Raw genomic sequence first — 15,982 nt, 5'->3', positions numbered from 1 at the left:
TCGAATTTCTCTCGAATTTCTTCGCGCAGATTCACCCCTTGCGATTATTCAGGGGCGAAGACTTGCCAGGAGTTTCTTCCCTTCATCTAAAATTCTATACACATATACATATATGTATGTACGTCAGAAACGCGTGAAAAATCAAAATCAAACGTACAGAATTTTTTGTCCCAAATTGCAGCATTTTTTCAGTCTTAAGTATATTTAAATGTAACCCAGACAAAACCAATAACAAGTTTAGTACCTCTTAATAATTTCTATCCAGTGATATCGTACCGACGAGTTCAAAAGAAAAAGAAAGCGACAAATTGTTGTATACGATTCAGTCACTCGTTATGGTCCGCGAACCAGTTGCCAGCGCAAGTGGTTAAACATTGTTCGGTCATAACATTTATAGTTTGTGTATTGTCTTGAAGAAATTATAGTTTCAAGAATGTTTCTCATTTGGTTTATAGATTTTTGGTTTCCAAAATCCTAAAAGAACTTACGGTTGAACATCTTTCGATCAAAACATGTACAATTTGTTTATTAACCTAAGAGATTATAGTTTCAAGAATGTTTCTCATTTGGTTTATTGACTTTTGGTTTTCTAAATCCTAGAAGAACTTACGATTGAACATCTTTCGATCAAAACATATACAATTTATTTATTAACCTAAGAGATTATTATTTCAAGAATGTTTCTCATATGTTTTTGGTTTCCAAAATTCTAGAAGAACGTATTAAACATCGTTCGATCATAACATATATATAGTTTGTGTATTATCCTGAGTGTTTCAATAAGAATGCTTGTCATTTGGTTCGTAACACTTTGAAACTGTAATATACATAAAATAGATTAACACACGTATATTTTCGATTATCGGGAAGAGTTATTTTCGTACAGGTACATGTGTAAATGGAGATACTCCCCGTCGATCAAAATTTCATCAATTTGACCCATTAAAGTCCACTGTTCTATTAGTAGGGCAGCACCTCCCGATGACCGTTTGCACTTTGAACTTCCACAGAGGTATTTGTTCAACGAATGGCCCGGCGAATTCTCTTCAGCGGCAATTTTAACAGAATTTCGTCCGTCGGACCTCTCGTGCAAGTACAAACGTTGTTTTTTAAGTAGACTTGCGCAACGTAATTACGATTGATCTCGTAAAAACGAATCGATCTGTCATCGATCACTCATTATTCAGTCTTGAAAATCTGCAAATTTTGCTCGAACATAATGAACACTTTGTCTCGTAATATAATGAACATTTGTTTATTAAGGACTGAGAGGGATTATTTTACATTATATTTCCCGTACACAAGCACGAAAATTTCTACAAGTAACAATTTTTAATTGCTTCCAAATTCAAAAAAGTCGCAAAGTTCAAAGTTTTTAAATGCTCTTTAATCGAACAATTTACTCTAGGTTGAAGCAGATTTTTCAGGTTTAGTGGAAAATTGTTGAGAAAGATCTTGAATGTTCAGCAAATAAAATCCTTCCTTATATAACTCGATAAAAATTTTCTGAACGTGATATTCTATAACGTGATATTTCTTAACTTAAAACAGCTAGTTTTAAAAAAGGTAAAGAAGAAAAGGTTTGTGAATTGAATTGAATCATTTTAGAACACTCTCTATTAAATCTTTTTATTTATTTTGTTGAAGACATTCTAGCATGTCGAAGACCTTGAAGAATCATGTCTGTCCATTCTTTAAACGAAAATTGCTTTTCCATCTGCTGACAGAGTTTCCATCGTAAAAATTCAATAACTTTTGTAGTAAATATTATACACAAGTAATAATATAATTTTAATAACATCTTGTACGATAATAAAAATTTACTTTTCGTGCGATAAAATTTATTCCTTCGTAACAAAGTCCAAAATCTTTGCATTTGCCGAAGAGAAAGTACTCTGAATAAATTTATACATATATAATACGAAAAAAACCATTTACGAGACAATGAAAATGAAATGTAAATGATGGATTATGGATTGTGCGTTTGTGGATAACGTAAAAATATGTACCAAGAAGAAATGAAAAAAAAAAAAAAAAAGAAAATACAAACAAAGAAAAATGTGACTTCGCACTCGAATATCGCGAGGCAATCAAGAAGAGATAACATCGTGCCGCGTTGTCACGACGATTCAGAATAATAGAAGAGGTAATCTCCGGTAATCTCCATACTCTACTCGCGTTATTTTATCTTTGACGATCGTGTCGGAAATATCTTCAAAAATTCCGCCAGATTCTAGAACAAAAGTTGGTCCACGTAGATGGAGAATATTGCAGAAATCATTTCGAGGAAGCAATTTCGCTTATAACGTGTGCGGGAATGACGTCTGCAATTTTAAACTCATTTTCAAGGGACAGGTACTCGAAACCAGAGGCAAAACGGAATTCTGCAAATTCTCCCCCCCTCCTCGTACGAATTCAACAAACATCGCGCTCTTGAAACTGATCGAAGCAGAATTCTTCGAAACGAATGAAATTTTTCTACGTGCAAAGCGCCCGCTATTTGCTCGTTGCTTTGCCGCGTATGTCGAGTATAATGCTTGTACAGGGTGAAAAAACGTACATCTGCGTAACGCGCGTAAAAAGAAAAAAAGAGAAAAAGAAAGAAAGAGAGAAAGAAAGAAAAAGGAAGGACGAAGCGCCGGTGAGAAATTAAAATTCGTAAAACAGGGGATGATGAGAACCTTTAACAAAGCTTGAATTTGTCAGCAGTATTACGAAACGTAACACTCGGTGTTCTCGGAATATCTGGGGGAGGTAGACCCTTTAGATTTACAGCCCTTGCTCGGGGATCCTTTCGAGTTGACAAAGCTCTTTGTCGAAAGAATTAAGGTCGTTGAAACTGAGAATCTCCCAGCTTCTTGGGGCTTGGTTGCCGTCACGATCAATTTTACGATGTTTGCCTAACGACGAGATGATACATCTTGTTAAGATAAATGAAACTTCCTGCAACGCACCGTGAAAAAGTCACTTGCCAAATTAATTCTTAGCCAGCGAACTTGATGTCTCGTCTAGGATTTATTGCCAATATTATTGCTGTGTTTATGTATTATTTCATCAGGATAAAAACCTCTAATGGTAGAAATTTTGATTAATACCCACTTGCAGAAAGTGAAACTTGAGACTGACAAAAGATCTGTCAATAACGAATGAACAAATTATCACTAGAACTATTAAAATGGTCAAAATGACCAATTTATAATTCTTTAGAGTAACTTTGCGAATTTACAATGTTACATTTTTTAGAAATTCGAAATATATGGATGAAAGTTCGTGTTCATTATCGTATTATAAATCTTTACATATTCTGATTTTTTTGACTCAATTTTTATACTTTAGTCCTCGATAGTTCTAGTGTTACAAACGACAAAACTCTGTAACAGTGATCTATCGCGAGAAAATCTGCTATTGAGTTTCTTTAGCCGTAAATGTCACAATCTTCTTTAGAATTAGATCTTCCGTCTAATGATTCAATCTAATTTTTCAGCTATACATCGGGGCAAAAGAATCGTTCAAGAGGAACGTGCCGTGAGTGAACTTTATTTCGGTGAATCCAAAAAAAAATGATTTGGTGTCTACCTGTCGTAATACACTGCTCAATGTATCCTACTATTGCTATTCTTCCAACGCAAAACGAATTTATCAGCGTTTCATTTAACTGCTTTATGGTTTCGTGTTCAACGTGGGCAATGTCTCGCTGAATCATTTCCACGCAGAGTTACGATATGAGTTTCCAGCATTAGCGTGCACGAGTATGCGAGCATCGAGTCGCCTCATTCGTATTTATGCATTATGCAAATTACGATATCACGCGACGGCCATATTTACGCAGACATTGAAAAATACTTGTGCACGATGTTGACACGACGGTCACATTTACCGTGTTTTAAACGACACCATGTTTCGAACCATTACTCAATACGTTTAATGCGGACTCAAGAGTAAAATTAACCCGTCAGTATCGTTCACGTACTTTATGAATCATCGAGTGAATCACGTTTTTCATATTTTTCCACTGGAACAATCGATGATCTCATCCGTTTAATTTCAAACAAATCTTTTGATTTTTCTCTCTCTCTCTCTCTCTCTTTTTAAAAATATTCGCGTAATAAATCTGTCAAATGAATCGTACGTGTAATGCAATAATTACCTTCCGGTAGGAGAATTGGGTCGTTGACGATCCAAGCGGAACTCGTCTTTTTTTTTATTTTTTCAAACCTCCCACTCGATTTTTATTTCTCCGGGAAAAGGTTCATAAACATTTCATTTGACGGACGATCGCACGCAGACTTTGATAGGAGTATCCTAGAATTCTTTTTTTTTTTTTTTCCCCGACATTTTTCCAAACTTTAGAACCGTAAAAGCTAAGGTCTGTGCATAAATGATGAGTTTACCCGCGGGATTTGGAAAACCATGTTTACCTACACTTAACGCTGATTAATCGTTCATTCTCGAAATTCGCGTTCCGTGTAACGCGTTTTCTTTTTTTCTTTTTTTTTTTTTCAAACGCGGCCATTAATTTAAAAATATTTATCGTTGCAACGAGCTTTCGACGGAAAATCAAAGCGAGCGCAGCGCAAAGACATCTACAACGACGATAAATAATTGCCAATAAGTGATAAATAAAATATGAGAAAAATAACACGGAAATTTTTGTACAAATTTTTGTACAAATTTTTGTAGAAAAAGGGTTTAGGTTTAAAATGATTTGAATGTAAAATAATAAAAATGAAATATCACGAGAAATTAAATAATTCTCTTTTTTAGAAACCTAACCCTTAGGTTTCTTTAGAATGCTAATCAATCCCATTTAATCTATCCACTGGTGTAAAATTATTATTCTGAAAGCGGAAAAATACGCGAAAAGTTTGGAGGTCGATCCCATTCCCCAAAGAGCGATTTTTCACTCTGGAAGAACTGTTCTTTGCGTACTTCATTATGCTCTAGATAAATTCAAAGTTTCACTGAAATCTAGATTTTTTTGGCCAAACGATGTTCCCTCCAAGTTTCAACAGATAAGTGAAATTCTTTAAAAACGAAACTTCATCTCAGCACTGAAATTCAACGTTTGCTAATACACGATCGCCTGTATTACGACAATTAATCTATCATACGTTTCAATATAATTCTTTCCCCAAGTTGTCAGTTTGTAACAGACTCGAATATTTCACCTCGTTTCCCTCTCTCTCTCTCTCTCTCTCTCTCTCTAATAAATTACACCTTATATTTTTTATACAAAATAAATTATATAAACTTCCCCTGAAATAAATGACACATCATGCAAAAAAAAAAAGATTATACCAGAAATGACAATTTATTTTAAATATAAAAGATATTTATATTAAAAAAGACAATATCTTTTTAATATAATTTAATATTTTATATTTTAATATAATTTATTTTCCCCCAAATGAATTATATCTCGTATAAAAAAAAAATTATACTTCATATTTAATGCGTATAAATGCATTATGAACGATACTTTTCTTTTTATAAATTATAGTATAGTATAAACGCTTTATTTATAAATTACAGTATAAACGTACGAAATGATACAATCAAACAACAAATCGCAGCGGTGTAACAGTTTCTTGGATTCGTTGGATTCTCTGATGCGTGATACGAGATAAAAAAAAGAGGTAAAAAAACAAAATGCGCAACAGAGACACGGTCTCCCTTAATTATACGACTATTGTTTGTTAAAATATTCAAGGGAGCGGCGAGAGCCGCGGATATTTCAAGCAGACGATCATTAGCGACAAGAGCAAGTAGTTTCCGCCGGCCTACAACCATCGTTGCTGCTGGAGGCCGATAGAAACCCCTAACCTTATCGCCACACACGTGCCTCCTCTCGTTTTCTTCTCTCATTTTCGTCTCTCGACTTGGTCGCTCGCAGGGGAGATGATTCCACGATGGAGCCTCAGCTTTCTGCTTTCACGAATCATCCAATAATCAAGGCGTTAATTAAAAAGTTAGGGCGCCTGTCCAACGGTTCGACGGTTCACCGGTCGAAGGTTATATTAAATTATGCAACGAAATCGCACAACGATTTCCATTATAACGAACTTGGCTCGCTGAAACAACAACAACTAAGCAGACAATAACGTTCGAACGTTCCTCCATCTTCTCGCTCATTGTTGGTCTGCTGCGCTGATCCTTGTGCAACGTAGCTCTTCAGGCTACTCGAATACTTTTCGCCAAACGAACGAAACCGTACAACATAGAGACCATTATGTCGCCTCTTTTCAATCAACTCGTAATAGAGGACCACGAGCAAGTAATATCCCTTGGACACTGTTCAGTCGTTCGTAAGATTTCCCTCGACCTTCGTCCATTTCGTACAAAAGGAGTACTCGAGATCAAAGACCGAATCGGTATTACGGATACTGGTAAAATACCGGTATTTTTAGGTTACTATTCGATTACGTTTGATGAAACCGAAATGGAGCAAATGCTATTAAAACGATATTAGGTCGGTAGATATATTTCGATATAATACCGGTAAATAAAATATTAATATATTAGAAAAGGAAAAGGAGACAATGATTAAATGTTTTCATAAAGCTGCCGATAGTAAATTTGATGACGCTTATACACGTATCCTTTGTTATTTCTAATACTAATTCATCGTTGTTCATCTCCATATAATATCCGTCACGATACTCTTATTTAATTTTAAAAGACGACCAATTTCTCGATACGTTTTTCCTTTTTCTCGGTGAAAAATGACTAATTGTTGTACGTCAATAAATCGAAAAAGGAGTTGAAACAACGATTAATCGTAGAATGGAAGAATATTCCACTAAATTACTTGAAAAAAATTACTGGAAGTATGTCTAAGCGTCTGCGATATATTATTGAAATTAAGGGCCACCTAACAAAATACTAATTATTGTTTATGTTAACAATTTTCAGGTTCAAATATTGTAGTTCCTCAAATGTCCGAATATTTTTGCCACGCTACATTTACGATATAGTTCAAATTTATTGTTTGACATTAAGAAAATTATGTGCAACAAATAAATAAAATTTATGTTACTATAAACTATAATAAATGTTCTATTATATTATTAAAAAATTAATCCAAATTTACTATTATAAACAATCGAAATCCACAACAATATTTTGAATAGCACGATGTCCGAATATTAATAATAGTCACTGTACGTAGAAAATGAAAAATGTGTTTTCGTCGGTAAAGCGGTACCGTACCGGTATATATTTCGATATTTTTACCGTTGTGGATATAAAATACCGATAAAATACGTATGAAAATACTGGTATGACCGTCTTATACCGGTATTAAAACCGATTTTCCAAATAGCGGTTGTGTTACGATAATATGGGAGCAAATACCGGTATAATACCTAAATCTCACAATATTTCGGTTTCAGTCTCCGGGTATAATACCTAATCCTCAAAATATTTCGGTTTTCAGTCTCTGCTCGAGATTGGCTGACACTTGACAATCAAGCTTGCAGTTACAGTTCATTTTTAATGACTCGATCGTTTAACAATATTCGCGTGTCTTTCATAAGTATTATAGATTACATTTAAACGATCGTGCGGTCAATTTCATCTATTTGTTCCATTAATCTGTTATTTTAAGTAGATTATTGTCATCGGACGATAGTAGAGGAAATCTGATTTTATCTATTATTACGTCTAATACCACTTTATCTATCGTTTTATTCTGCTATTTTAAAATTCTCTGCTATCCTGCTATACTTTCAATCAAATCGTCACTCGAATGTTGAATCATCGAAAATCACGAAAATTGTCAAGGAGAAAATGTTAGAAGAGGAGGTGGTAGAGAATCGACTTTGCTCGGTCTGTGATTCCATCTATCGTTATATCTATCGTTCTATCAATCGGTTATCTTAAATAAATCATCGTCGTCGTCGAGTCGCCGAACGAAAATCGGGAAAATATTGGAGGAGAAGGGCGGAGACTCGACTACGCTCGATACGGCTCTGGTTTCAACGCCAGTAACCGGCCATCGGTATTTCTCGCTTTCGAGAGTGGTCAAACGAAACGAAACGAAATGAAAGAAAAGGGAAAAAAAGGGGGGGAGAGGAGAGAAGGAAAGGAAAGGGTTGGTAATTTGAGTAGCTCTCTCGTATCTCCGGGCAACCTTTGGCCTCGTTCGTTGCTCGTATTCCATGGTTCGACGCTTTCCGGACGGAGGTCGGGGGATGTACGGATTTTATCGAGGAACTTGCTTGGCCAGCTGCCAAATCGTACGTGCACAGCTCGCCGTGAAATCATTCGATCTCACAGTTCGTCTCTTTTCTCTTCACGTACTTCCGTTGTTCCACGCGCTCGAACAAGCGCGATAGGAAAAACGGCGACTGATCCCCGGCTGAACGCCGCCTCTCTCTTGCGTATCGCTATTTATAATTTAAATACGCGCGTTTCATTTAAATACGACGCTTTCGTTATTTCCGTCTTCTCTCGACGTGGCGAAATTTAAAAAAAGAAATGAAAGAGGCATTAGCTGGTTCTACGTACGTACGTACACACACACACACACACACACACACACACGCAGTCGACATTACTCAAAAGACGCGTCTAAAGATAAATGACATGTTTCGAAGACTGTACAGTTGGACACCGGATACAGATATCGCGTGATACGGAGCTTAGAATTGACTTAGGCTAGAAACATAGTTTGATCCAGAACTGAATCGGAACTGGGATGGAACTGAGTTTGAATTGGAATAGAATTGAGACTAGAACCAATACTGTACTGGCATTGAATTGGCGCTGAATTGATATTGGGGCTGTGATACCGATCTGCTTGGCGAGATGTATCGGGATTTAAAAGGCTTTTAAAAGGAAACGGCTTAAAAAGGAAATTAAAAGAGATGTAATTAAAAAAAAAAAAAAAAAAAAACGAGAGTTTCTGAGTGAACGAATTAAATCTAAACTCTTATTCGTTCGAGTAGGAAAACGTGTGTGAGAAAGATTATTAGGCGCATTAGGTGTGCGTATGTATGTGTGTGTGTGTGTGCTATTTCGTTTTATATTTATTTTTATAGATATTTCATATAGATAATATAACATATAATTATTATATAACAATACAATTAATATGTTTTTATAAATTGTACACTATATACACAAGCCATTTATTTACCATAGATGGATAAATTAAATTAAACTCTTTACACCAAACTTACCACCAAATATCATTCATTACCATTATCACTCAATATATTATATAATAATATATTATATAAATAATATCAATAACATATATATATATATATATATATTAATAAAGAATTGTACGTTAAGTGTACATATATATTATATGGAAATTACGTACATTCTATGGATTTTATGAAACGCAAAATTCGACAATTACCGAACGAACAGATCTCGCAGTTTTTAAATATGTAGGTCAAATATTGAATATTGGAAAGCTGCATTCAGATGAAAAATTCGTTCACTCTGCTATCTATTTTATATTTCATAAGCGACGTTAAAGATATTAAAGGGAGGGAACTCACTCACGGCTGACCTCCGCCGCTTAATTGGCCGAGGTCGTTCCGTTTTAGGTTTTAGAGAAAGAAAAAAGAAGAAAAAAAAAAAAAGAAAAACCATCACCATTGCTTTCTCTGCGTTCTTTCGTTTCCACATTCGTCATTTTGTTTCATACTTATTTCGCGTTTCAGAAGCAACGGACTTTCAGTTAAAATATTTTTCTCCTCGAATTTCGGATCCTCCATGTTTATGCAAAAACGTTCGAAAATCTTTTGTTAACGTTCGGTCGCATTGACCAATTATGTTTCTCTCCCCCCCCCCCCCGTCCCCCCACTCGTTCTCTAGTCGACGTTTGGTAAAACAAATGGCAAAAATCTCACTTCCGGTGGATTTTTCCAGAGAACTTTGAAACAAAAGTGAAACAAGCTGTAGCCCAAGCAGAAAATTCTTGATTATGTAACCGCAAGTCTTTATTGCTGCGTAAGTTTCTCGAAATAGAGCCACAGGAAATAGCGAAATTGTACTGTGGAAACAGGGATATATCTACCATTCTCCCTCCCGAGAGTTCCACGTTGAAAAATTTCGATTCAAACGAATCAATCAGATTAAATTCGATACGAAGATTTCGTTTGTTGAGATAAACGAGATACAGTCGGTCACGAAAATATTCGGACACCAGTACAGATGTGATCTTTATGTTGTTCTGTATTTTATCTAGATGTACAAAGGACTAAAAAAAACGTTATTAATATTACAATAAATAAAAGGTTTTTGCATTTTTGTTATCTAAAAACTACACTCTATCATAGCGTAGTACATTTTCTTAGTCCTTTGTACATTTAAGATAAAATGCAGAACATAAAGATCGAATCTGTAGTGACGTCCGAATATTTTCGTGACCGATTGTACATGTAGTACGGCGACATTAGGATTAATCTCAACGGTTCTTAAGAAGTCGAAAGCCCCACGCAATCGACGCGTTTATAAATAGGTGTGTACCTACTCGCGCGTTATTGTTTGTCGTACGACAACAGCAACGCGTGTGCGCTTGGTTCTTGGAAAATCGCAGCGGGACAAACACTGGATGGCTCGAAAGTTTCACTACAATGCGAAACTAGCGATTGCACGCGGCGCGACGTAATATTTGCAAAACCGAAGCGAGAGGCATCGCGCGCTCGTCGACGGATGACTCGGACTGAATTCTCGTGAACGTTTCCAAGGTCCGTGGCCACGAGCCTTTTCCAAGATAGCGGCACAGCGAGCTGTGCAGTAGTAATTACTAGGAGGAAGAATGAAATTGAACGGGTTACCTTGAACTCGAACGCGATGACCTCCCGCAATTCCCGCAGGAAAGCTCCGAAGAACGGCACCACCGGACACTCTGGCATCGCCAGGGAACGAGCGAGCGCCAATTCATACTCGACGGACAGGAGGGCGGAGGAGAGATTTTCCAAAACCGGTACTGGCTCGTTCACGCTCTGCCAAAACGGCTTCAACTTGTTCGATCTGCAACGAAGCGAAAATATTCCTTCAATGGCTAACAACGAGACTGTTTCCTGATTGAATTCAATTTCCTGATTATTATATATTATACACATATTATACATTATACATTTACAGATTATTATATATTATACACATATTATATATTACATAATATCAATATGTATGTATCAAATAATCGGCAATTATATATTATATATTATAGTGATTATTACAGAAGAGCATAACTGAACACACAATGATGAAAAATTGACAACAGTATTGATAGATTGTTGTGATACGTCAATTGTTCTATCTACAAAGTGATGAAAATTGACAATAGCTGTTAATAACAACTATAATATTATCAATAAGCATTAATAAAATTGTTGTGATACGTCAATTGTTCTATCTACAAAAAAATTGCTATGATACATGAAATTATGTCTTTTGTAAAGGACAATCATGCAACAATCCACTTGGTCTCACTTTAACCCCTTGCGCTGGCAACTGGTTCGCGGACCGTAACGAGTGACCGAGCCGTGTACAATAATTCGTCGCTTCCTCTTTCTTTTTGAACTCGTCGTTGATGATATCACTATTATATAGATAGATATCATTAAGAAGAATAGAAATGATTAAGAAGTAATAAACGAATCATTTGTTTCGCCTGGATTGCATTTAAATATACTTAAAACTGAGAAAATGTTGCAAATGTTTGGGACAAGAAATTCTCGATGTGCGTGGCACGTCATTCTAGCGCGAGGGGTTAAAGCCTGAGGCTTCTACTTTGACTGTCCTAACTTTGTTCTTTTTCAAAGACGTTTTCACATTAAACAGAGCGAAGGAAAGTAAGAATATTTTCATTTTCAACGATCGTAAAAATTCTTTTCTCAACTTGAATCGTACACTGGTATTTATATATTGAAAAGCGTTGACGTGTTCCGCGAAGAGTTTCGTCCCGCATTGGGGCAAGTTTTAGCGGGGTAATAGGTCACGACAGCGCGGGTACACGTAAAATTCCAACTATTCGGCTGAATCACATAGTTAGTTGCCCGAAACTGAAACTGAAACTGAAACTGAAACTGAAACTCAAGCGGGAGGATGTAACGTGAGGTAAATTGTAAGCACCTACGAGGAACGGCCATCCTGTGGGACAATGGCCGTGTGTGGGGCGATGCCCGGGGCGGTTACTTTTATCTTTTCGTTCACGGTTGCGACGCGCGCTTGCCGGTTTTACGACGCGATGGTAATAAACACTAGTTTATTTTCCATTCGCTTTTTCGAAGCGACCGCAAGAGTGCAATTACAACGGCGCGCAGCTTGTTTCTTCGTTCGAGATTTATAAAAAAAGAAAAAAAAAGAAAAAAGAAAAGATTTTCAGCTGTGAAAGCCATGACACAATGACACTTGTCATACGTTACGACATTTTCGACGTTTCGACGCAGTTGACGGAACAATGATATTTATCGTATCGGCATTTTCGATAGTCTTTGTTAGCTCCGGATAATGTCAAGCTACGTGCATAATCAATGTTAAGACGAGCAATAGTATCTACATCGTGCATGTATGAGAAACGTTACAGCCTGAACAGAATTTTCTTCAAATCGCTCGTAACTCGACGATCAGGTTACGTAGGGCATCTGTTTACACAATGGCGTGTTTTACTTTTACTGTATCGATTTTACTGTATCCACGAGTAGGAAACGTCATGCAACGAGCGAGCAAGTTTCCCCGAGACGTTTGCTTTCCATAAAACAATGCACGTTTGAGGAGAAGAAACGAGGAAGGATAACATTCCATGTTTTGTGTGTGTGTGTGTGTGTGTGTGTGTGTGTGTGTATGCGTGTACTCGAAAATGTATCGACGTTGCAGCGTCGTGTTGTGTTTGTACGGAGTAACGTTTGAAAGATGTTTGAATATCTTTGTTGTCTTTCCTTTAAATCGTTGTGAATGATAAAGAGTTGCATCTTTATTTTCTATGGTTTACAGAAAACACGAAAATTCTGGAACACGACTCTGTGCACACACACACACACACTTTGTTTTCCTTCGCTTCGCGAGTATTTGTAAAATACAATAGGTAACTTTTTAACGGTTAAGCAAATTCCTCAAACCAAGATTGAGATTTGTTTCTCCTCGTACACAACGTTCTATGAAATTTTAGATGGAGTAGGTATTATTTCGCAGAAAAGAATATAAAATCCTCGAGGCACGCTTTATTGGATCAGAGACTGCTATTATATCGAACCCTATTTATATTGAAGTCGCAGGGAACGTGCGCGTTGAGGTTCCTTCTGACCTCAATTTATATTTGGCAATAAAATTAACGATCAAGCACCGTGACAAATATTTGGACGTAGATTTGCGGGAACTAATTTCGCGGAAAGCCAGAAAATTCGACGATATTAACGGGGAGAAAGAAAATCGAACAGAAATAAAAAAGTGAAGGAATAATCCACTTGGAACTATTAATATTTGCAGCAGAGTTTCAATTTACTTTCGCAACGAATGGCAACAACGCTCAATATTAAAATTCTATAAAATACGTTGCTGTAGCGTTATTAATCATCGATTCATGATGAAACTGACGAATTTGTAACAAACTAATTCATTTATACTCTCTGCACTATATTTTTCTTAGTTCGTCCATTTACCCTTTCCCACGAGATAACGTTACTATTGTTTCGGACAGATTAAATTTCTTTACGCACGAAATGACGGACTTTCAAACATAAACAAGTACATATTGATCCATATTCGCTGTATGCACAATAAAGTTAATTAATCACGACCTACATATACAGGGTGTTTCGTAACTTGTACCAATTTCGGGAGCTGATTGTACGCCTAAAAATAATGAAAAAAAAAGTCATATAAATGTGCTATCTGTCTTTGTTTATGAGATATAATGAACTTTATAAACAGAGCAAACTCTAGTAAGCTAGTTTTACCAGGGATGGTATATTCAATTTTCGTAATAATCATAATTGGGGTGAAGAAAACCCACATGTTATTGTGCATTCAAGACATAAACACCAGTTTAGTTTAAACAATAAATATAAACGGGCAGGAATAATTGATAAATTTTTAATTGGACCTTTCTTTCTTGATGGGAATCTAAGGCATAAAGTACGTTGATTTTTTTGAGCACGCGTTTACACGAAATATTAGAGGAAGTTCCAGTTGATATTAGACTTCATACGCGGTTTATGCATGGATGGAGTTCCGCCGCATTTTAGCCGAGTGGCTAGGCAATTTTTAAATCAACACTTTGCAAATAAATGGATTGGTCGTGGAGGTCCTATNGTCATTTCGAGCATCTTTTGTAAAAGTAATTAAAACAGAAAATTCATTATATCTCATAAACGAAGACAGATAGGACATATATTTATGTATATGACTTTTTTTCATTATTTTTAGGCGTACAATCTAAAAGCTCCCGAAATGGGTCTCAAAAGTTACAAAACACCCTGTATAGTAAGACCTACATAACAAGAGAAGAAGTTAATAAATTAATTTGGTGAAGAGCATAATTGCACACATAGTAATGAAAATTCGCGAAAAGAAGATTATACAACAATTTGATCTCATTTTAAAGCGTAAAGCTTCTACTTTGTTCCTTTCAAAGACGGTTTTACATCGTGCAACAGATGGCAGAGTAAAACTACTTTTATTCTCGTAAATTGTAAAAATTCGAACGTTTCTAAAAAATATTAAACACTTTCGTAGAGTTGATCGATCACAGTCTTCAAGACTGAAATTTTTTCATTAAACTTGCTGTACGATTTTCTTCTTTTTCTGTCATTTTATTCAATTTCGAATAATGTGATTAGGGTTTCTTGGATCTTTCTCGATTAATAAAATGACGAAAAAAGAAATCACGCTGCAAGTTTTAAAGGGTCGTTGTAAGGTCATATTTTTACATACCTGTGAATTTTGACAATTTCTTTTTAAAAACAAAAGAATATTTTTCCACTTGCTGGATGATGTTAAACTGGGAAAAAACGAATTCAGGGTAATCAAAATGATTTTATGCTCTAAAATGAGGTCAAGTAGACTGTGATGATTCCAATTATAATTTTTTTTTTTTTTTTTTGTTACGAATTTATAACGATTAAAAGTATCGAGAATTTTTCATTTGAATTAATTTTAATTAATTTAAACTAATGAAAACAGTTTCTACGTGTGTCAGAACTGATGGCAACGCGGTGATAAAATTTTTTTTACACAAGTCAAAATACACTGCGTATTTTGCTTTTCTTGTATTCTACATGCAAATACTCGATGAAATATTATTCACGTTAAAACTGCACGTGCGTGTTCAGTTCTGCTCATCACTGAATAAATATTTCTTCGTTAATTTCATTAATCTTGGATTAATTACATTTTCTCATATATCATAGTGGCTAACGTACACTTGAAAAAATTTTGACAACTATGTATGTACTAACTTTTATTACTTATAATGTGTTTCCTTTTAATAGTTAAGCTACGTTACATCTGGAAATGAAATTTAAAAGAAAAATAACGTTTGAACGATAAATTTCCAGCCGATTGCAAGTCGATACTAGGTGTTAGCGTTGTTTAATTAGTCACACTCACGCGTGGAATAACAACAATCGAGGGGAAACAGATGGAGATTGAGAAGAGAAGGTTTACGAAACAAAACTTACTTGAGACCAGCAACAATTTCCATGGCTGAGTTAAAGTTTCCGGTATTCCAACAGGTCTGAGCTACTCGCAGGAAGCAGGACAATATCGCCTGCCTCTCTTCTATTGTTGCGCCACTTGCGATCGCGTGGGTAACCCATGAGCTTACCTAAAATTTCCAAACGCACGCTAATTAGACAATCACGTTGACATGACATTTGAGAATGACAGAAAGTTATTCCTTGTATCGACGTAAGAAAATATGCACGAACGTTCAAGTATTTTGTACGTAACGCGATGAGGAGGACATTATTATTTGTGTCGATTCAATTCGAACGATAACAATTGTAACAGTGTA

General features: G+C 35.8%; 1 protein-coding gene across 3 annotated transcripts in view; it reads right to left on the bottom strand.

Annotated features, from left to right (window-relative positions):
- LOC122529594 (1-phosphatidylinositol 4,5-bisphosphate phosphodiesterase epsilon-1-like) overlaps nt 1-15,982 on the bottom strand; it is a 63,477-nt gene that overhangs the window by 20,643 nt on the left and 26,852 nt on the right. For all 3 annotated transcript variants that reach the window (XM_043655871.1, XM_043655873.1, XM_043655872.1), the window contains 2 exons: nt 15,648-15,793; nt 10,800-10,995 (listed from right to left, as the gene is read on the bottom strand). In XM_043655871.1, the coding sequence (XP_043511806.1) occupies nt 10,800-10,995; nt 15,648-15,670 (219 nt within the window). In that variant the 5' untranslated portion in view covers nt 15,671-15,793. The remainder of the gene's footprint in view (nt 1-10,799; nt 10,996-15,647; nt 15,794-15,982) is intronic.

The sequence above is a fragment of the Frieseomelitta varia genome, unplaced genomic scaffold (genome assembly GCF_011392965.1).
Source record: "Frieseomelitta varia isolate USP_RPSP 00005682 unplaced genomic scaffold, Fvar_1.2 scaffold_298, whole genome shotgun sequence".
In the NCBI taxonomy this organism is placed as follows: domain Eukaryota; kingdom Metazoa; phylum Arthropoda; class Insecta; order Hymenoptera; family Apidae; genus Frieseomelitta; species Frieseomelitta varia.
The sequence above is the reverse complement of the archived record's forward strand: the minus strand, read 5'-3'. Positions and strand labels throughout refer to the sequence as shown.